This window comes from Martes martes (assembly GCF_963455335.1).
Source record: "Martes martes genome assembly, chromosome: 9".
NCBI lineage: Eukaryota > Metazoa > Chordata > Mammalia > Carnivora > Mustelidae > Martes > Martes martes.
Window position 1 is genome coordinate 37988067 of NC_137896.1, and position 22550 is coordinate 38010616.

General features: G+C 36.7%; 1 protein-coding gene across 1 annotated transcript in view; it reads right to left on the minus strand.

Annotated features, from left to right (window-relative positions):
• SEL1L2 (SEL1L2 adaptor subunit of SYVN1 ubiquitin ligase) overlaps nucleotides 1-22550 on the minus strand; it is a 113924-nt gene that overhangs the window by 34380 nt on the left and 56994 nt on the right. Inside the window, exon 6 of the mRNA XM_080814495.1 lies at nucleotides 19332-19494. Within this exon, the coding sequence (XP_080670621.1) occupies nucleotides 19332-19494 (163 nt within the window). The remainder of the gene's footprint in view (nucleotides 1-19331; nucleotides 19495-22550) is intronic.

A 22550-nucleotide genomic window follows, 5' to 3' on the forward strand; every position in this document is an offset into this window, starting at 1 on the left:
CGGGGGTTGGGGGTGGGGCGAGAGCAGAGGAGGGGGTTGCTGAGAACAAAGGAGAGCTCAGCCACTTGTTGCAACACTGGAGAATTTGTAGTATACCACAGATAGAAGCCAGCAAACTTGGCACACTCAGTGGAGAGTGCCCAGCTTGTAGCTTTTCCCTTGGAAGGGAAAGAAAAGACGACTGGAATTGGGGCCCAATGTTCTGGCTTTTGGGAAACAGCTCAAAAGACTGGTTTCTATCTCATCTGACTTGGAGCACCGATAGAACTGGAATGCTTTAGATGCCTGGGGCCACTGAGGAGAAAAGGGAATTTAGGAGCTTGCCATAACACCAGAGAACCTGCAGTATCATAAACAGACACTAAAGGGAGTAAAAGACTATAAGCTCCTGAAAAAGACCAAAAAATCTCTCTAACTGGGAAATTACAAACTCAAGCTCAGAGAAGACACACATCCCAGAAATGACTTGAGTGTCCCCCAGAATCTCTAACTATGTAGCCAATCTGTAAAGATGGAGAGGTGGCTATATTTTCAAATGCATACCCACAGCAAAAATTTACAAAGCACATGAAGAAACAGGTAAATATGGCCCAATCAAAGGAACAAAATAAATTGAAAAAAATCCAAGCCGAAAGAAATGGAGATGTAGAAATTACCATACAAAAAATTCAAAATAGCTCAAAATGATACAAGGAAGCACATATGAGCAACTAACCAAAATCAGGAAAAGGATGCATAAATAGAATGAGAGTATCAACAAAGAGATAGAAGAAGAAAGAAAACAGGAAAGAAAGAAAGAAAGAAAGGGAGGGAGAAAGAAAGCGTCCTTTTAAAAACTGTGGAGCTAAAGAATACAATAACTGAATTGAAAATCACTAGAGGGGTTCAAAAGTAGACTTAATTGAGCACAAGAAAGAATTAATAAACCCAAACACAGGCCATTTGAAATTATAGAGTGGAACAAAAAGAAAAGTGAAAAAAAATCCAGAGACTTACGGGAAACCATCAACTGGACCAATATACACATTATAGGAGTCACAGAAGAAGAGTGAAGGGAAAAAGGGTAGAGACCATATTTTAAGAAATAGTGACTGAAAACTTCCCAAATCTGAGGAAGGAAATGGGTAATAAAATTCAAGAAGTTCAATAAACTTCAACTAGGATGAACCCAAAGAGGCCCACCACAAGACAGATTGTAATCAAACCGTTAAAAAGTCAAAGACGGAATCTTCAAAGTAGCAAGAGAAAAGAGACTCGTCATGCAAAAGAAAGCTCCCATAAGTTTATGAGCAGCTATCTCAGCAGAAACATTACGAGCCAGGGGGAATGGGCATTTAATATATCCAGAATGTTGAAATGAAACAGCTGTCAAACAAGAATACTTTATCTGGCAAAACTGACCTACAATAATGATGGAGAATAAAAGCCTTCTCAGATAAGCAAAAGCTGAGGGGGCTCATCACCACTAGACCTACCTTATAAAAACTGTTAACAGAAGTCCCTCAAGTTGAAAAAAGAAAAGATGCTAGACAGCAACACAAAAATATACAAAAATATTGAGCCCTCTGGTAAAGATAAATACATAGACAAATACAGAATCTTGTAGTATTGTAATGGTGGTACAAAAATAATTTTTAATTCTGGTATAGAATTTAAAAGAATAAAGCATAAAAGATAGCTATAACTAAAAATGTTAATGAATACAAAATATAAAAAGATATAATTTGGGTCACTGATAACATAAAGTGAGGGGAGGAAGGAGTGTTGTGACTGCAGTTGATATCAGTTTAAAACAGATTGTTTTTGTTTTGTTTTGTTTTGTTTTTTTGTTTTCAAGCTTGATCTTTTTTTCTTTTTTAAGATTTTATTCATTTATTTGACAGACAGAGATCACAGGTAGGCAGAGAGGTAGGCAGAGAGGGAGAGGGGAAAGCAGGCTTCCCGCTGAGCAGAGAGCCCAATGTGGGGCTCGATCCCAGGATCCTGGGATCATGACCTGAGCCGAAGGCAGAGGCCTAACCCACTGAGCCACCCAGGTGCCCCTAAAACAGATTGTTTTAACTAGAAGATGTTTTATGTAATTTCCACGGTAACTACAAGGAAAATATGTATAGAAGATGCATAAAAGAAAATAAGAAGGGAATCAAAGCATGCCACTATCAAATAACAAATAAATAAATAAATAATTTAAAAAGGGACCAAGAGAGGAAAAGAGGAACAAAACAACCACAAGACAAAACAATCAATAAAATGGCAACAGTAAGTCTTTCTTAGTCAGTAATTACTCTAAATATAAATGGATTAAACCCTTCCAATTAAAAGACAGAATGACTGAATTGATTAAAAAAAAAAAAAGACCACATCCAACTACATAATGTCCACAAGAGACTTTAGATATAAGGACACACACAGGCTTAAAGTCAGAGGATAGAAAAAATTATTCCATGCAAATTTAACAAAAAGAGCAAGAGATGACCATAATTATATGAGACAAAATAGACTTTAAGTCAGAAAATGTCTCAAGAGACAAAGAAGGACATTATATGATAATAGGATCTATTCACCAGGAAGATATAACCATTATAAACATATATGCATATACCATATGCATACGCATATATGCATATACCATATGCATATGGTAGAGTACCCAAACACATGAAGCAAACATTTACAGAATTGAAAGGAGAAATAGTAACACAATAGTAGTAGGAGATTTTAATGACCCATTTTCAGTAATGGATAGAACAACCTGACAGAAGCTCAAAGAAGAAATAGAGGAGTTGAACAACACCATAAACTAAATGGACTTAACAGACATAGAAAACTTCATCCAACAATAGCAGAATGCATATTCTTTTTAAGAACACATAGAACATTTTCCAGGACAGACCATATGTTAGTCACAAAACAAGTATTAATACATTTAAGAAGATTAAAATCATACTAAGTATCTTTTCTGAACACAATGGAATGAAACTAGAAATCAATAGCAAAAAGAACAATGGGAAATTCACAAATATGTGGAAATTAAGCATCATACTCTTGAACTATCAATGGGCCAAGGAAGAAATCACAAAGAAATTTAGAAAATATCTCAAGGTAAATGAAAATTAAAATGCAACATACCAAAACTTATGAGATGCAGCCAAAACAGTATTAAGAGGAAGTCTATAGACATATATGTGTACCTTAAAGAAAGATCTCAAATCAACAACCTAACATTACATCTCAAAAAACAGAAAAAGATGAACAAATTAAGCCCAAAGTTAGTAGAAGGAAGGACATAAAGATTAAAGAAAAAAAAAATAGAGAATAGAAAAAAAAAATCTAAACACATGCTACAACATGAATGAACTTTTAGGACATTAAACTAGGTGAAATGGGCCAGTCAAAAAAAAGACAAAAACTGCATGAATCCACTTATATAAGGTCTCTAAATTAGCTTAACTCTTAGAAATAGAAAATAAAATGAAGGTTGCTAAGGGCTAGGGAGAGGGAGAAAAAAGGAATTGTTTAATGGGTATAGGGTTTCAGATTTGTTGGATTAAAAAGTTCTGGAGATCTGTCATGCAATGATGCACATATGGTTAACACCACTCTACAGTACATGTAGTAGTTTTTTTTAAAAACCCATTCCTTATTGATTTGGAATTCCTTTGTTACAATATGAAAAATTTTCATATATCAATGGACCTAAGTCTAGACCTTCTAGTTCCTTGATTTTCAATGGACTATATAATAATGTAAATATATTATTGCATTTTTCATTATGTTGACATTTGCATTAATGATGCAAACCAATGGTAAGTAAAACTGCGGGCATATTAGCATGAATCAAGGAAGTACATCAAACTGCCATTCATATCGTTATTGTATTCTTTTTTTTTTTTTAAGATTTTATTTATTTATTTGACAGAGAGACAGCTGGAGAGGGAACACACGCAGGGGGAGTGGGAGAGGGAGAAGTAGGCTTCCCGCTGAGCGGGGAACCAGATGCTGGGCCCCAGGATCATGAACTGAGCTGAAGGCAGAAGCTTAACAACTGAGCCACCCAGGCGCCCCTGTTATTATATTCTTCATACCACACATTCACAGCAAAACTAAAAATAATAGTATCCCTTAAGAATGTTCTTGATTTAAAAAAAAAAAGTCCTTGATGAAGCAGGAAAAGCATTATTTTTGTTAAATCTCAACTCTTGAATAAATGTCTTCTTATATGGAAAGTGGGCATAAAGTACTTCCAATAGTGAAATAAGTTGGTTGTTTCAAGGAAATGCTTGAAATTCTTGTTTGAGTTGCAAGCTGAAATAGCCACTTTTTTCATGGAACACTATCTTTACTTCAAGGAACAATGGCTCAGCTATGTTCATTTAGACTGGCATACATTTTCTTGAAAATGGACAGTTAGCCTGTCATCAATAAAAACTATTAAAGTACTGTCACCAAAGATAAATTCAAGCTTTTAAGCAAAAATCAGAATGTTGGAAAACTTATACCTCCTATCATGTATACCTTAAATTTGCTCGACACCCTAGCACTTCGACTTTTCACAATGGTGGTATTAACAAATGTGATTTTGATATTGTATAATGCAGTGTATCAAATTTGGAAGACTTGCATAGCTTAGTGAACTGATATTTTTCTAAATAACCAATGCATGATGTTAAAAAATCTGTTTGGGTTAGAAAAAAAAATTCCATTCAAAATACAAGATAGACCAGTCGATTTTAATGTAACAGAATATAAAAAGTTCATTATGTAATTTCAGATTCCACACTGCATATAATCTTTAAGAAGTCATCACTTTGAGCTTTGGTGTAGGGCCAAAGAAGAATATCTACAATTACCTGAAAAAGTTGTTAAAATACTCAACATTTTCTAGGTTTAGTTTCTTTTGCTATTTCTTTTTTTCTTTTAGCTTTTTGAGATATGTATTTAAGTTCCTTATTTATTAAAACATTTAAAGCTGTATATTTTCCTCTATGTGGGGCTTTAGCCATTCCTTAACTTTTTATATGTAGTGTTATCATCATTGTGTTCTTAATATGTCATTTCAGTTTCTATTTTATCTTTGCTATTTGCTAAAAATTAGGAGACTCTTGAAATCTTTTTAAAAAAATTTTTATTGAAATTTTATAGTTGAATTTTAAGCTATCATTTTATCATTAATTTTCAGTTTCACTGCTTCTAGTCAAAGAATGTAGTATCATTTCTATTTTATAAAGTGAATTAACTTTTTTCTTTCTGTGTTAATTTTTTGAAAATAACTGTAAATTTTTTGCTTTTAAATTTTGTTTGAGATGATCTTCCATATAAAATCTTGCATGTGGATGTTGTTAAAGTATGTGGTTTTCATTGTTGTTGTTTTGTCTGCCTGGATTCTCTTTGTAAAACCATTTTCCTTCCATTCTGAATTCATTCAGTTCTATGCAGCTCCTCACTGCTTTCTGAATCTAGAGGGTCACATGACACAGGCTCAACCAATCAGATTACCGTGCTTTTCCTGGATGCAGTGATTGATTCAGGGTGGTCTTGTGATCTAACCCAACACTTTTGCTGAAATCGTTGGGAAAGAAACTGGCTTCTTTTACAGAGACTTCCAGATTTAAGGACTAAGAATACCTAGGTTTGTTGGTGACTGTTTTTGCCTCCATGGGGTCAAGCCACTCAAAACCATCATACAAAAAAGTGAGACAAAGAGAAAGTATGTCTTGATGTCTTCATTCTGGTCTCTAGATTCAGAGGATCTAAAGGCAACTACAATGTCACAGTTAAATGAGCCTTTAAAAAATCGCAATTTGCTTAAGCCAGATTGGTTGTATTTTCTGTACTTGAAATTCAGAGAATCCTAACCAATAAAAATGGACATCTCTGTTGCTGGGAGGGAAGTTCTTTAAGTTAGTAGATACACAGTAAACCAAAATTAATCTCTGTATAGTAGTTGTTGCCTTAGTACTTAGTTGTTTAAACTGTATGGTAGTTTGGTGCTTAAGAAAGCAATTCCTTCTTCTACATATAGCTGTCCAATTTTCCCAGCACCATTTATTGAAGAGACTGTCTTTTTTCTACTGTGTATTTTTTCTTGCTTTGTCAAAGATTATTTGACCATAGAGTTGAGGGTCCATATCTGGGCTCTCTACTCTATTCCACTGGTCTATGTGTCTGTTTTTATGCCAGTACCATGCTGTCTTGGTGATCACAGCTTTGTAATAAAGCTTAAAATCAGGTAACGTGATGCTGCCAGTTTTATTTTTGTTTTTCAACATTTCCTTAGCACTTCGGGGTCTCTTCTGATCCCATACAAATTTTAGGATTATTTGCTCCAGCTCTTTGAAAAATACCGGTGGAATTTTGATCGGAATGACATTAAAAGTATAGATTGCTCTAGGCAGTATAGACATTTTAACAATGTTTATTCTTCTGATCCAAGAGCATGGAATGGTCTTCCATCTTTTTGTGTCTTCTTCAATTTCTTTCATGAGTGTTCTGTAGTTCCTCGAGTACAGATCCTTTGCCTCTTTGGTTAGGTTTATTCCCAGGTATCTTATGGTTCTTGGCACACAAAAATAAACTCGAAATAGATAAAAGACCTCAACGTGAGACAGGAATCCATCAGAATCCTAGAGGAGAACATAGGCAGTAACCTCTTTGATATCAGCCACAACAACTTCTTTCAAGATATGTCTCCAAAGGCAAAGGAAACAAAAGCAAAAATGAATTTTTGGACTTCATCAAGATCAAAAGCTTCTGCACAGCAAAGGAAACAGTCAACAAAACAAAGAGGCAACACACAGAATGGGAGACGATATTTGCAAATGACAGTACAGACAAAAGGTTGATATCCAGGATCTGTAAAGAACTTCTCAAACTCAACACACACAAAACAGATAATCATATCAAAAAATGGGCAGAAGATATGAACAGACACTTCTCCAATAAAGACATACAAATGGCTATCAGACACATGAAAAAATGTTCATCATCACTAGCCATTAGGGAGATTCAAATTAAAACCACATTGAGATACCACCTTACACCAGTTAGAATGGCCAAAATTAGCAAGACAGGAAACAACGTGTGTTGGAGAGGATGTGGAGAAAGGGGAACCCTCTTACACTGTTGGTGGGAATGCAAGTTAGTGCAGCCACTTTGGAGAACAGCGTGGAGATTCCTCAAGAAATTGGGGCACCTGGGTGGCTCAGTGGGTTAGGCCACTGCCTTCAGCTCAGGTCATGATCTCAGGGTCCTGGAATCGAGTCCCGCGTCGGGCTCTCTGCTCAGCGGTGAGCCCGCTTCCCCCCTCTCTCTCTGCCTGCCTCTCTGCCTACTTGTGATCTCGCTGTCAAATAAATAAATAAATAAATAAATATCTTTAAAAAAAAAAAAGATGTTAAAGAAATTAAAAATAGAGCTTCCCTATGACCCTGCAATTGCACTACTGGGTATTAACCCCAAAGATACAGATGTAGTGAAAAGAAGGGCCATCTGTACCCCAATGTTTATAGCAGCAATGGCCACGGTCGCCAAACTGTGGAAAGAACCAAGATGCCCTTCAACAGACAAATGGATAAGGAAGATGTGGTCCATATATATAATGGAATATTATGCCTCCTTCAGAAAGGATGAATACCCAACTTTTGTAGCAACATGGATGGGACTGGAAGAGATTATGCTGAGTGAAATAAGTCAAGCAGAGAGAGTCAATTATCATATGGTTTCACTTATTTGTGGAGCATAACAAATAACATGGAGGATGTGGGGAGATGGAGAGGAGAAGGGAGTTGAGGGAAAGTGGAAGGGGAGGTGAACCATGAGAGACTATGGACTCTGAAAAACAACCTGAGGATTTTGAAGGGGTGGGGGGTGGGAGGTTGGGGGAGCAAGGTGGTGGGTATGAAGGAGGGCACGTATTGCATGGAGCACTGAGTGTGGTGCAAAAACAATGAATACTGTTATGCTGAAAAGAAATTAAAAAAAAAAAAAGAAAGCAATTCCTTCTTATACCACTTTCTGCCTTGTAGACATTTGAGGGCAGCTGTTTGATACCAGGTGTTCTCTCCTACAAAGATTCCCTGTTTTGCCTTCCTGGTGTGTTATATTTTAGGTAGTATTCATCATCTTGTGTGTTCTCTGAATCTAGTCTATATCATGGATGCCATATTTGTCATAGTCCTGTTGGAACAAAGTAATTACATGTTTCTAAAAAAAAAAAAAAAAAAAAAAAAAAAAGGAAAGATCCCAAAGTCCATGAAACTGCATCACATTTTGTTACTACAAAAGGAATGGCTGTCACAAGCCCAGTTATCCCACTAAATGCAGGAGGAATTGCCAAATCCCTAGGAATAGATGAAAAACTAATGAATAATGAGAAGCTGTTGTGGCCAATTTATTTATCACAAAGAATTTATGAATAAGGTGTTCAACATCATTGTCAGGAACCTCTCGCTAACTTTGAACTGAACTTCCAGTTACATGTGATTCAATCGAAGAAAAAATAAAAGTATAAATTTAGTCAAATTGGAAAGTGTCAGCATTAATATTTGTAGTATGAGTCAGTAGTTTGGAAGAAATCCTGGAGGTAATTGAGGAAATGTTGCACTACTGACATTCTTAATGGTATGGAGAATGATATACTGGGAGACAGTCATCAAGGAAGTTTTCTAAGTTGAAAACTGATTCAGTTAGACTCTGAATGAGAAGAATTTTAGAACGCCTACATTTATTTAACTTATATTTAATTTTTTTATGTAATTAAAGAATGACATGATAGAAATCTATGTCTAAAGTATCTAAAATAGCATTTTTAATAAGAGTAAAACAAAAACCTCTAATACAAAAGCATTTTAAACTTTAATTGACATCATTTATATAATTATATAACTTATATTTTAAAAATATATAACTTACAGCTGATGGTGTCTTATAATGAATAAAATATGGGATTATCATCTCTACCTCCTTTTTGAGATTTCTTATTCTAGCAACCCTGTAAAATAGAGCTTGCCTAATACAGATTGCTCTTAGTGAACTCATGCTGCTTGACAAATAGTACTGCTTCATTTTATGGGATTTTCAAAAACAAACATTTTGAAAGTATGATAGGAAATCTTACCATTAAATTCACCAGCATATGGGTGATTTTCAGAATTTTACATCCTCCAAGCCTTGTGGCTCCTTTCCTGCCCTCCTTACTCAGAATCACTGACAAGTTGACAGTGACATAATTTATGAGTTCTCTTAGTACCCAGGGATGGAAATGGATTGGGCCAAGAAATCTGAACTTACTCCAAACAGATGCTTGCTGCACTCTGCTTTAGGTGTTTCTAAGACATGCATTCTAAATCTATCCTTTTAATTTTGAATATAAGTATCCTTGTTCCACTTACTATGGCTGTGTAACAAATTACCCCAAAACCTAGTGGCATAAAACAACCATTTATTTTGCTAAGAGTTCTGTGGGTCAAGAATTTGATCAAAGTAGAGGGGGCATGTTTTGTCTCTGATCCACAGTACAGGAGCCTTACTTGGAAGACTCAAAGGCTGGGGGATAGTATCATCTAAAGATGTATTCATATATATGTTTGGCAGTTGATGCTAGATATTGGTTGAGACCTTAGCTGAGGCTGATGGCCAGAACATCTTCATGTGGCCTCTCCTGTTGTATAGGCTTTCTCACAGCATGGTGGCTGAGTTCCAAGAGTAAGCATCGTGAAAGAGCTAGGCAGAGCTGTAAACTTTTTATGACTTACCCTCGGAAGTCTATCATTACTTCCACCAAACTTTATTGTTCGAAGTAGTCAAGAATCTCCCTTAGGTTGTGGAGGGGAAATAGACTCCACTTTTTGATTATGTTGGTTAAGGTGCTGAAATAGCATATGGGACTAGAGATAGTGCTGTGGCCATGTTTAAAAAAGATTTATTTATTTATTTAAGAGGGGGAGGGGCAGAAGGAGAGGGGAGAGAGAATCTCAAGGCCATGTGGGGCTCAATCCCAAGACCCTAAGATTACAACTTGAGCTGAAACCAAGAGTCGGACACTTAATGGTCTACACCACACCGATGCCCCTTCTGTGGCTGTTTTTAAGAGAAAAATTGCCACAGTGCTTGACAAAAGCCAGAAGAGTGTGGAGATATTCCATTTCTTCTTAGTTATTAATCATTATGAATTAATGAATTTAGGTATATTTGCGGTATTTCAGTCCACTGTGGTAATTACTCATTTTAGTGCTCAATTTTTCCATCTTTAGTCAGTAGGAGCCTATTCTGAGTTAGTTCAGTCTTTTGGTCATGACCATAGTATTTTCTGACAGCTTTCTTGCTATCATATTGTATGATATAATAGTTTCTAATCATACTGATAGGACACCTTGAAAGATAAAATGTTTCAAGAGCATCTTGTACATTTCTTGTTCCACACCCAGAATTTGACATTTTCCAAGGATGCTGGTTTCTTTTTAGTTGGAGAGGATTTCTGTTTTTTGTTTTAAACATAGTTCCTTCTTGGGGTGTGAGTTAATAAATAAATTTAATTTTAATACATTTAAAAATATATGCATATTAAAGATTAAACTTCTAATACTTCTACATCAATGTCCTGCTCCTTTCCAGGCCATTCTTTATTCTCATGATAAACAACCACTTTTAATTATTTTAGCTGTTTTCTTCTGATAACTTATCACCATTATGATTCTTGATAAATTGCTACTACTTACCGTTAATTTTTATATTTCACACATTATCTCTAAATTGACTATATTATAGATGATGACTTAGGTCATTTACATTATTTTCTCACTTTTTCTCCCTGCATCTCTTCTCGACAGAATCACAACACTAAATTTTTTGTCAGAACATAATTGTAAAAGTCTGTTTTGGTATTCCTAATATTTTCAAGGTTCTACTCAAGGACAAAGATTATAATTCCTGTTACCATTTTTAGAAGTTCATCACACACTCTTATGTATATCACTGAAAATATGCTTTTCCATGCTTTATGTAATAACAATCTGGTGTTAGCCATTCAACTTGAGTTGATGATGAAATATTTGAAGAGCACAGGGTCATAAGCAGAATCCTGTGGCAGATTGCCAGAGACTTGCCTTCACGTTGGCATCAACCCATTAGTCTACTCTTTATTTACAATCATCAAAGCCCACATTTCTATTTTTTCTTCCAGTTCACGAGAACATTCTGCAAGGCTTTGTTAAGTGTCTCCCTAAAGCAAAGATACAAGAAGTCTGATAATTCAATCAAAACTAAATGAATAATTTCTTAAACTTTGAAGTATAATTTCAAGGACAAAGAACCATATCATTTTTTAAATTAGGGAACTGACTGCCCAGTTCAGTTCCCAAGAGCATAATAACTCTAACATGTGGTTTATAGGTATAATTCGTGTAATCTATTTAATCCATAAACTGAAAAAAAAAAATCTTCTGTTTTGACCAAGTCCTCTTTAGTCTCAAAGTTTCCCTTCTATGGAAAGTAGACCAAAAGGGCGTTATTACAGATGGAAGGCATCTGGAATCCTGGAACTCCTCTAACCCTTGTAGTTTATATTTAAAATGGCTAACTTGGCTCCTTTTAAGGATCTCCTTAGTCAATATTAGATTTTTATTTTGCTTGCAACTCTTAGCAATTTTTGATTCTGCTCAAGTTAGAAAGTGATTTATTTATGTAGAAGCCCTGACAGCAAACAAATATACTGACCTTTATATGAGAAAATGAGGATACTATTCTATTCAGTTGAGCTTGTATTTTAAGATACTTTCACCAAAAGTGTATGATTTTGTGCACAGCTTATCACACTTTATGGCCAGATTCTGTTGAAGAAATTTGTGAGTTGTGGACTGTGTGGGAGTTAAATTTCCATCCTGTGACAGGGGAGGGGAGCTTTTCTTTGTATAAAGCTCATTCTAGAAAGTAAGGAATGAAACCATGATTTTAGCAGCTTTAAAACCAGCCCAAAAGGCATGTTCCCTCTTTCACTGAAAAATAACAATGGGTGATTTAAAATTAATTCTCTGGAAGGCTCAACTTTCTTCCTTCCTCCCTTCCTTCCTCTCTCCTTTCCTTCATTCTAGTACTAAAGGAAGACAAAAGATAATATGAGCTTTCATGTAGTGAATATGCTGATTATAGTCATTGTTGTACTATTCCTTTACACTTGGACATTGTCACCTAACAACTATACAATAAGCAGTTTTAGGCATTTGGTCTTTCTTCAGAGATACAGCTGAGATGAAACGAGATGGATTATAGCACAGTTTACATTTAATCCAGAAAAAAAAATGCTAAGTCAAAAGAGAAGCTGCGTAATAGTGATGATATCAATGACACTTCCAGTGGTTTTTAAAGGTCAAGCTCCGCAAATTAAATCTGTTTATAAGACTTGATTCTGAACTCAACAATTGTGCCATGGTATGTAAGAAACTTATAATAGTTGGGATTTGAATGGAAAGAGTTTACCATAGAGGATTTTTTTTTTAATATTTCAAAGCAAACTACTCAGGTTTCATAATAATAATTTAAAAGTTAAATATTCTTTACTTTTTATATAAGAAATTATTGTTAAAGAGAAAAGGTTAAGCATTCTTCTTCTAATTACTGCACAAGGCTTGAAGGCATCTGAGATCATTACTTTTAGCTCAAATTGCATACCAAACAAAAGTGTGAATCAAAAAAAAAAAAAAGTGTGAATCAACCTTAATGAACAACTCAGATCCTATCTGTACCCTTAATATAAAAAGAACATTAAGATGAAATGCTCTATACAGGTAATCCTAAAATTATCAAAGTGATTATTAGGTTGATACTAAAAATGATTTTTTTCAGTAGTAGCACAGTACTAATAACTACATTCCCTCTACAAAACACCTCTAAAATTCTCATCTAAAATAAATGAAAAATATGAGGAATCTTTGCCATTGAGTTAGAATTATTCTAGAATTACAAAGCATGGAAAAATATGCAATTCCTCATATTCTCCTTAATATATCAATTAAAATAATTTTTAAACAATAGAATAGATTTTCTTAAAATTCATAGTAAACCTTTTTGAACATAATAAACCTTTTTGAACATATACATGCATCTGAGTTAAATGATTTTTCTGCTATCAAAGTAATACATAACCATGAATAGAAAATGTAGAGGAAAAAAGCCCAGTGAAGTATTTTTAAAAAGAAAATAGTTACAAATAATACCACCACTTAGAGATTACCACAATTAAATTAAATTTTTTTAAAGACTGTATTTATTTATGAGAGAGAGAGAGAGCAAGAAAGCACAAGCAGGGGAAGAGGGAGAAGCATGCTCCTCACTCAGCTTAGAGCCGGACGAAGGGCTCATCTCAGGACCCCATGATCATGACCTGAGCTGAAGGCAAACGCCTAACCAACTGAGCCACCCAGGCCCCCCTAAATTAAATTTTAAGGTGATTTTAATCTATTTCATGATTTTTTTTTAAAGATTTTATTTATTTATCTGAAAGACAGAGATCACAAGTAGGCAGAGAGGAAGGCAGAGAAGAGAGAGGCAGAAACAGGCTCCCCGCTGAGTGGAGAGCCCAATGTGGGGCTCAATCCCAGGACCCTGAGATCATGACCTGAGCTGAAGACAGAGGTTTTAACCCACTGAGCCACCCAGGCACCCCCTATTTCATGATTCTTAAAGCAATGAGGTTTAACCCTATGTTCTTGTTTGGCAAATTGACAAATCGAAGCTGTTCATTGATATTAAGAGTGAATCTTTCTAATGCTGAATTTTTGCTTCCTGAATGAGAATCAGAGAAGTAAAAAAAATATATAATTTATCTACGTTTAGCTGGTATAACATAATATCTTATTGGAATCCTCTACTGTATGACTCAGTTTTGTTTGCTATTTCCTCAATTTCCACTATGTTCATGAAGACGACTCTGTTAGTTAATAGTTCTCATTATTTGGAAGCTATTGTTTCTTTCTTTTTAAAAAAATATTTATTTATTTGTCAGAGAGAGAGAGAGAGAGAGCGCACAAGCAGAAGGAGTGGCAGGCAGAGGGAGAAGCAGCCTCCCTGCTCAGGGACTCGATCCTAGGACCCAGGGATGACCTGAGCTGAAGGCAGACACTTAACTGTCAGAGCTGTCCAGGAGTCCAGAAAGGTATAGTTTCTTTGAAAATCAATACAATAGATTCTGTTCATAAACTTAAATGCTTTTGTTGTCCTTATCAAAATTTCCTTTGATTTGGAATTTTGTGGGATGAACAATTCAATGTACATAAACGAAATAATTATGCCTCTTTCCCTTTATTCAGCTGCCCTTTATACGTAGCCTGAATATTACATTTTCCCCTGATCCCTCAAAGCTGCTTTATAATATAGGTTTTTCTCTTTTGCGTTTTTCTTTAACTCAGATCTTTACTAGACTTCTGGTACTCCAGGCTCTCCATTTATTACATTTCAGTATTTCTATTCTTCCTTTTCCCCCCAGAGATAGGTGTCTTCATTCTCTTCATTTTTTCCCATCTCTGTCCTTCTCATTCTCTTTCTTTGCCATTCACAGTATACATTTCCAGCTTCTTTAGCTACACTGCTGTTGCTACCTTGTCCTTATAGTTTCCAGCAATATTTCTTTTTTTTTAAAAAAAGATTTTATTTATTTATTTGACAGTGAGAGAGAGCGAGCACAAGCAGGCAGAGAGGCAGGCAGAGGGAGAGAGAGAAGCAGGTTCCCCGAGGAGCAGGGAGCCTGATGTGGGACTCGATCCCAGGATGCTGGGATCATGACCTGAGTCGAAGGCAGCCGCTTAACCAACTAAGCCACCCAGGCGTCCCTCCAGCAATATTTCTTAAGAGTGCAGGTAGGATTCCTATACCAGGGTGGCACAAACAGCCTGAGAAGAAAGATGGTCACCCAGCCTGTTAACCTATTAGATCTCTATTAGAGAGCTCTGATCAATATAGCACGTGGCCATCCTAATCACAGATTGAATTAAGCATTGTTTGTAGCACAGAATCTCTTTGACTAGTTGTTCTTGTACAAGGAGACAAATCAGCTATAAGCAGACTTGCTATTGGAAACAGACTTTTCTATAGTCATGACGGGGTGAGAGCAAAATTTCAGAACAGAATCCAGCAATCCAGTTGTAGTACTAGACCAGGATCTTGCAGGCGCCCGGCTCATCCAGATGTTAACACTTTGGTCACTAGTTTATGGGGAGGTCATGAGGGGAGGGGGAGTCCACGTAAGGAATAAGGGTGTCCAGGATGTCAGGGAGAGCATAGGAGGTGTTTGGGACAGAGACTTTTTGCCACCTTGTATTGTAGCATTTCAAGAGGCAGTGTGATTGAATTTTGCATTATCAGGTCAATGTCAGCTTTCCAGATGATAAGTTTGTCCTCACTCATATTCTATCTTCTTATCCTCCTGAGACCCAACACACACATATGTCAGACAGATATCCCCATTTTACGATGAGGAAATTGAGATTCAGAGAGGGCAGGCCACGAGTATTGGAACTGAGATTTAAAGCCAGGGACTGACTGACTCCGAAGCAAAGCCATTAGGACTAAAATCGTTACACAACATTATTCATTGATGTACTTTAATATCTCTAAGGGATCATGCAGATATTATTCGCTTCTTGCAGCAAACTTATAAAGTAGTGTGACCTTATCAACAGTTCCCTTTGCAGGTTTGGGAAACCTGAGGTTTATAGAAATGACACTGAAAGAATGATCAAGATGGGAAGCTCATTAGTTGTCCAGCTTTCCGATTCCAGCTTTCCGATTCCAGAACCCCTGTCTGCTACCACGACATGCTACCCTGAAGTCTGTAATTGTACGTTTTCGAGGATATTGTCCCAACAATGCCTGCTTGTCTCTACAAAGATGGCTGTGATAATACATAGCCAGTGGTCATCCATTTAGAGTTATTCTTCCTAGCACTGGATTAGCACTCAGCTAATGACCTTCTCCTATCTGTTTCTCCTTAAGATCAATGGCAAGCATTTGATGGCCAATTAACAGGGATTAGAGGGCAGTCTGTGGCCATGCCATGGAACCACATTAATCTGAGAATGGGGAGTGACACTCTGACTTTGGCCCTGAAATCCAGGTGTTTTATGTACCATTTCTGTTAATTTGGAATTTCTTTTCTGGGAGTAGTGTTTTGACCTTCTATCAAATACTTTATTCAAATACAGACAAATAAATCTTGTATGTTGTCTATATCCAATATTCTAGACTAGGTACAAATGTCACTTTTACCTAGAAGCCTTCCTCCTCTGCTCTAGGCAGAACCTGTTAGACTCTTTTCTGTGTCTAATGCAGTTTATAACTATAGTTTACCTAAATTGTGCTGCAATTATGTGTTTATACTTCAGATTGACCCATAAGGACTGTAACCTATTAATCTTTTTCTGCTCATCAACTTAGATTATGTTTGGAACATTGTGTCAACAAAACAACTGTTGACTTAATTAACTAATTAATACTCCCACAAAAAAATAAAGTACATGTTCCCTAGTTTAGAAAGGAATGCCTGGGTGGCTCAGTAGGTTAAAGCCTCTGCCTTCAGCTCAGGTCATGATCCCAGGGTCCTGGGATCGAGCCCCACATCGGGCTCTCTGCTTTGAGGGGAGACTGCTTCCTCTTCTCTCTCTGCCTGCCTCTCTGCCTACTTGTGACCTCTGTCAAATAAATAAATAAAATATTTAAAAAGAAAGGAATTCTGAGATATCGTTTATAGAGCTGGATATGATGGTAACATTTAGTTTGTTTTGGAACTTTGTGTTTGGACAATGAAGGTTTAAAAACTCTCCTATTTTATTATAACATTTATAAATCCATTTACTCCTTTGTAAATATAATTTTTTGTATTTAGTTTCATAAAATTCCCTGGGGTAAAAAATAGTATTCAACAACTTAATTAAAATTATATAGATATTTAAGATGGTGATATTGAGGGGTGCTTGGATGGCTCGGTCAGTTGAGCATCTGACTTTTTTAAGATTTTATTTATTTATTTGACAGTGAGAGAGGGAACACAAACGGGGAAATGGGAGAGGTAGAAGTAGGTTTCCTGCTAAGCAGGGAGCCCCACACAGGGCTAGATCCCAGGACCCTGGGATCTTGACCTGAGCCAAAGGCAGACACTTAAGGACTGAGCCACTCAGGCACTCCGAGCAGCTGACTCTTGATTTCGGCCCAGGTCATGAACTCAGGATCATGAGATCAAGCTCTGTATGAGGAATCCACTTCTGTTTCTTTCCCTCTTCCTCCCTCTTTGCTCCTCCCCCACCTCAAATAATCAATAAACACATCTTTAAAAAATACAACGGTAGAGGGCACATATTGCATGGAGCACTGGGTGTGGTAGACAAACAATGAATTCTGGAACACTGAAAAGAAATTTAAAAAAATAAATAAAAATTAAAAAAATACAACAGTGATGTTGATCTGCATATATTTACATGGCAATTTGTTTATATTATTAAGTGAGTAAAGAGATTAGGAAATAGCAATTAAAGTATGATCTCATTTTTGTAAAAAAGAAATTCTACATAGTAATAGGAAAAATTCTAGAAGAGTAATATTTATAGCCTTTCTTTACAATGAATGATGACAAAGTTCCCGGTATGGAATTAACCTTTACATATTATTTTAATCCCCACAATAATTATATTTAATCATTCATCATTAATTGATTCAGCAATCAATGTATACTTCTTGTCCCAAGGACTGTGCTAAATATTAGATACAACTGTGAATCAGATGGACACAGTATCCAGCATTTTATATATGATAAAACCTAACCCTACAGATCAAAATTAGAGAGGTTGTCTCACTGATCAGAGGTTTGCTGGTCTAGCTTTGGTTTCAACTAAGTAAACACAGAGACTCATGAGGCTCCCACAGGTTCCAGTTGCCACCAGTCTATCCAGGTGGATATAGCACAGGAACTGCAGTTTCCCAGTTTCCGAGGATAGTCCTCCTGGGGCCATTATCTTTGTTCCCTCAGATGAGGCCCCAAGGAGGTGAGATGCACACTAGGTTGGTGCAGGAGCCCCAGCCCCCAAGTAACGGTACCATACGTGTGGTGTCCAAGGTTCTCCTAAGAATTACTACCACGATCAGGTATTTACAGTTCATTACAGTTTGCCCCAATGCAATGGAAGTTTGTCAATCTGAAGTCATTTCAATCATAAGCAATGCTACCCAGAAACACACTAAACGTTTTAGTACTATTAGATTATGAGGGAAACAGAATCAGAGATTGTAGGAAAGGATCCTCCTGTGGAAGGGGAAAGGATTTCGTTAAGGAGATATCCAATAAGCAAGTGGCAGAATGGATTTGAACTTCAGTGTGACTCCAAAGTCTAGCTTCTGCATTTTCCTCCCAAAGATACCAAAAATGATCTCTGGGAGAAGTTTCAGACGACTTTTATTTTTTTCTTCATACTTTCTGAATTCTCAGACATTTTTTTGTCATGAGCATGAATTTCTTTTGTAATCAGAAATAAATATTTTTATTAAAAAGACTAACAACATGAAAACATGCTTTTGCTATAGCATTAAGTGAAAGTAGCCAGAAACAAAATGATATATGCACTTGCATTGTGATCAGGATGATGTAAGAAGAGAGATGCCTGAGGAAGAAACTAAGCAAAAATATAAAACAGTCCTAACAATAATTGAGTCAGAATGGTTGGCTTGTGAAGGGCTTTATTTACGTATTTATTTATTTATTAATGTATGTATGTATGTACGCTTCTGTTTTCCAGATTTTCTATGAAATACTTAACATTATTCTTGGATTAAATGAAATGCATTCAGTAAAAGAGAAAAGAAAATATAAATAAATTTATAAAATTTTATAAATTTTATAAATTTATAAATTTATAAAATGTTTGAAATGTAAAAACCAGGCAAACATCATGTAAGGTCATAGATTTCCTCTGTGGGTTGTTTTTTTTGTTTTGTTTTGTTTGTTTATTTGTTTGTTTTTTGTATAGGTGAATATATTTAAGTAAAATTTAATTATGTTAGGGGTTCAGAGTTCTTAAATTATTTCTAAACACGCCCATGGACATAAGATGGGAAGCTGAATTAGAGAGCAGTTCCGTTCCATTCCTGACAGTCACCCATATAACTAGAAGAATTTGCCCAGTTCTCTTGCTGTGTCCCCTCCCTGACCCCACTATTTCAGTGTTACTGTAACTTCCCTAGGTCTGGGTTCATGCAGTAGAACGGGAATACTATTGCTAAACTCCTTTCACACGTTATTTGTCTACAGTTATTTTAGGATGTAGCTACGTAAGGCTTACTTTTCTTCCAAAACTCACATTTTGGGCTTTATATGATCCTTCTTTAGCTAGGGACTCATATAATTGGATAGCCGCTGTTATGTTTTGCATGCCAAAATTTCCAAATAGCAAAGCATCAGCCATTTTCTCCATAGCTTTCATGTTTCCCATGTCAGCTGCTTTGGCAAAGAATACGTAGGCTCTGTTTCAAAAATATGAAGGTAGAAGTTTGATTATCAAAAATGTTTTTCTGCTCCCTCCTTCACACTACTTCTCTCTAGCAAGTAGGACCAAGTTGTTATTGCTAGTAATAATACAGTTTAGCTGAAGTCCATCACATCTACGGGTCAGTAGTTTTTTTTTTAGCCCTACCTTATCTAAGATTATAATTTGAGATATATCTGACAAATAGTAAAGCTGGTGAAAGGAAGAAATATATAGGATACATCATGCCTCAAGTTTATTCACCAAGTGAAGTGAAAAATCGAGACACTTGTCCTAACATAGTGAACTCTCCCACGACCACCCACATTATATGAATATTTGTTTAACAATATGAACTCTGAAATATAAAACAATGTAATAAAAAATAATCAAAATTGGAGTGTCACTTCTAGAAGCTACTATCATGAAAACAAGTGTCCCTTTATATTCTGAAATAATTTTCTAAAATAGAACAATTTCCTCAGCATGCAAAGTCAGGCTGTGTGGAAAAACAATAACCAAATAAAACCCAATGGTTATTAGGGCTCTAAAGTCTTGACTGTCTTGTTCAAAATCTGGGTCCACCACTTATTAGTTTGAGAGCTTCAGGCAAGTTATTTCACTTATTTTTGCCTCTCTCTCTAACTTATTTTTGCCTCATCTATGGAGTGGGGATAACAATAGCCCTTACTTCATAGGGCTGTTGGGAAGATTCAATGAGATAATCCATGAAGTGCTTGGCATAGGACCTGGTACATAGCAAGCACTCAATAAATTTAGCTGCCATTATTATTATTTTTAGGACTACTGCATAAATTCCAAAGTTTTATAGCATGGTAATTGTTCTGTAATTAGTGGGTAAACGGTGTGAGAATTTAATGATTATAAATATAGATGCCATAGGATGGCCTTACATTGCATTTTCTGAGCCCACTCAGAAATCATCTAGACCTGATCTGCCTAACAGGTAGTAATGGAGAGTCTTGCAAGGTCAAAACTTGTGTCAGAGACAGAGAGTACTTTTGGGATTTATTTTTACTTTTTTAAATAAAATTTTTAAAAAGATTTTATTTATTTATTTGACAGAGAGAGATAGAGAGAGAGGGAACACAAGCAGGGAGAGTGTGAGAGGGAGAAGCAGGGTTTCCAGCGAGAAGGGAGCCCGATGCTGGGCTAGATCCCAGGACCCTGGGATCATGACCTGAGCTGAAGGCAGACGCTTAATGGCTGAGCCACACAGGCGCCCCACGGGATTTGTTTTTACTTTTATAACTTCCTTTTTGGTAGCAGTAAGAACAGAAAGCATTAACCTCTATCAGTGACCTTGACTCAAATACAGGAACAAATACACAAATCTATCCTTGCTGCTCAGAAGGATCAGGAGACTCAGCTTTATATACTGCTTATCCATCCTGATGCTAAAATAATTTGCTCTTGGTGGCTGGAGAAGAAAAGAATGGGCTCAGACTGTTATCCACATAGGCTTTAGGGTCTTGGATGGCAACACAGAGAATAGACTCCAGTGGAACAAAAGAAGCCAGGAGGTCAAGCAAGAAATTAACCATGGACAGAACAAGCTAGTATTCTAGGGACGAGAAGGCAAATAAAACAGAAGGTCTAAAAGTCAATGAATGCAAATGTCTGGCATTTGGAGATAGGCTAGAACTCAGACACGGACTCCTTGAAGTTATTCTGTCACCTGGTTTGTTGCTGCAACCACATAGCCTGTTGGGCTTAGAAGGACACCCACACGGACCAGGGCAGAGAAATCTGATGGGCTGCAGGAGCCAACAGTATATACATTCAGTGATCCCAGGATCCCAGCAAAAGTTTGTAAAACCAATCCATATAGGTGTCTTTAACTCTTAAGGGAGGAGTGGATACCTCGGTCCCTTGTTGTGAAAGTCCAAGCTGATATAAGGAATACTAGAAACAGAATCCAGCGCTGAAGAAAGTTGTTGGTAAATTAGGTAGGATTAAGATCTGGGCTGTAACCCCCAAGGGGGAAAAAGTAAGAGAAACTGGGAAGAATTAGCAATCCCCAAAAGAAAGTTCAGTTAGATATCTGGGTAACTCCTAAAGTACCTGGTACTGGATGCTAAGGTGGCTGCTAGGGAAGGAGGAAACTAAAGGCATCTCTAGGACTCATCAGAAACTTGGTGTAGAGCAGGAGCTTATCTTCAAATCTTCTTTGCTTGTGTTGGGGGGGTGTAATTCTTAATGACAGCTAACCCTGGTTATCTCTGAGGCTTCTTGACTCCTGTAGACAAGTCTGTGTCTCCCTGACGTATGCTTGGTTAACATCTGTACTTCTAACAGCACTGACTTGTTAAACAATTTATAGCTGAATGAATGAATGAATGAATGAATGAATGAATTGGGTCACGATGTGGATGTGGATGAGCCAAAAGGACTAGTAGTACCTCTGTCTTATACAAGAAGTGGTGAAGCAAAGAGGACACAGGATTGAGGAATGAATGGGAGAGAAATGATTCCTCTGTAGTCAGTAGGGTGTTCATTTTTCTTTCCCCTGACCAGAATCTTCAAGATGGCTAGACTGGGTGTAACTGGCTTAAGAGAAGAGCAGACTGTCTTGATATTTGGAGGAATTTCATTCAGTTTTCCCACAAATTCCTAAAATCTCTTGCTATGAGCAGATTTGGTTTCAGTTCTCTGTCAACTCAGAAGGGTCAGGGGACTCAGCATTATGCACCCTCTCACTTATCTATGCTCCGGCAGAAATAAGCTGCTCTTGGGGTACTTGGTAGACTCAGTTGGTAGATTATGTGACTCTTGATCTCGGGGTTGTGAGTTCAAGGCCCATGTTGGGTGTAGAGATTACTTAAAAACAAGATCTTTAAAAAAAAAAAAAAAAGCTGCTTTTCTGGCACTCTTGGGCAAGGATACACTGGGCAAGAACAGCCAGAGATTGAATCACACCTAGGTGGCATAAAGGCTCCTTCACTGCTGGGCAGTCTGCTTTCATCGTTGGGATTTCTCCCCATTCTTTAAGCCAGAGAGGAAGGTACCCATCAAGGTTAAGTAGATAGTTAC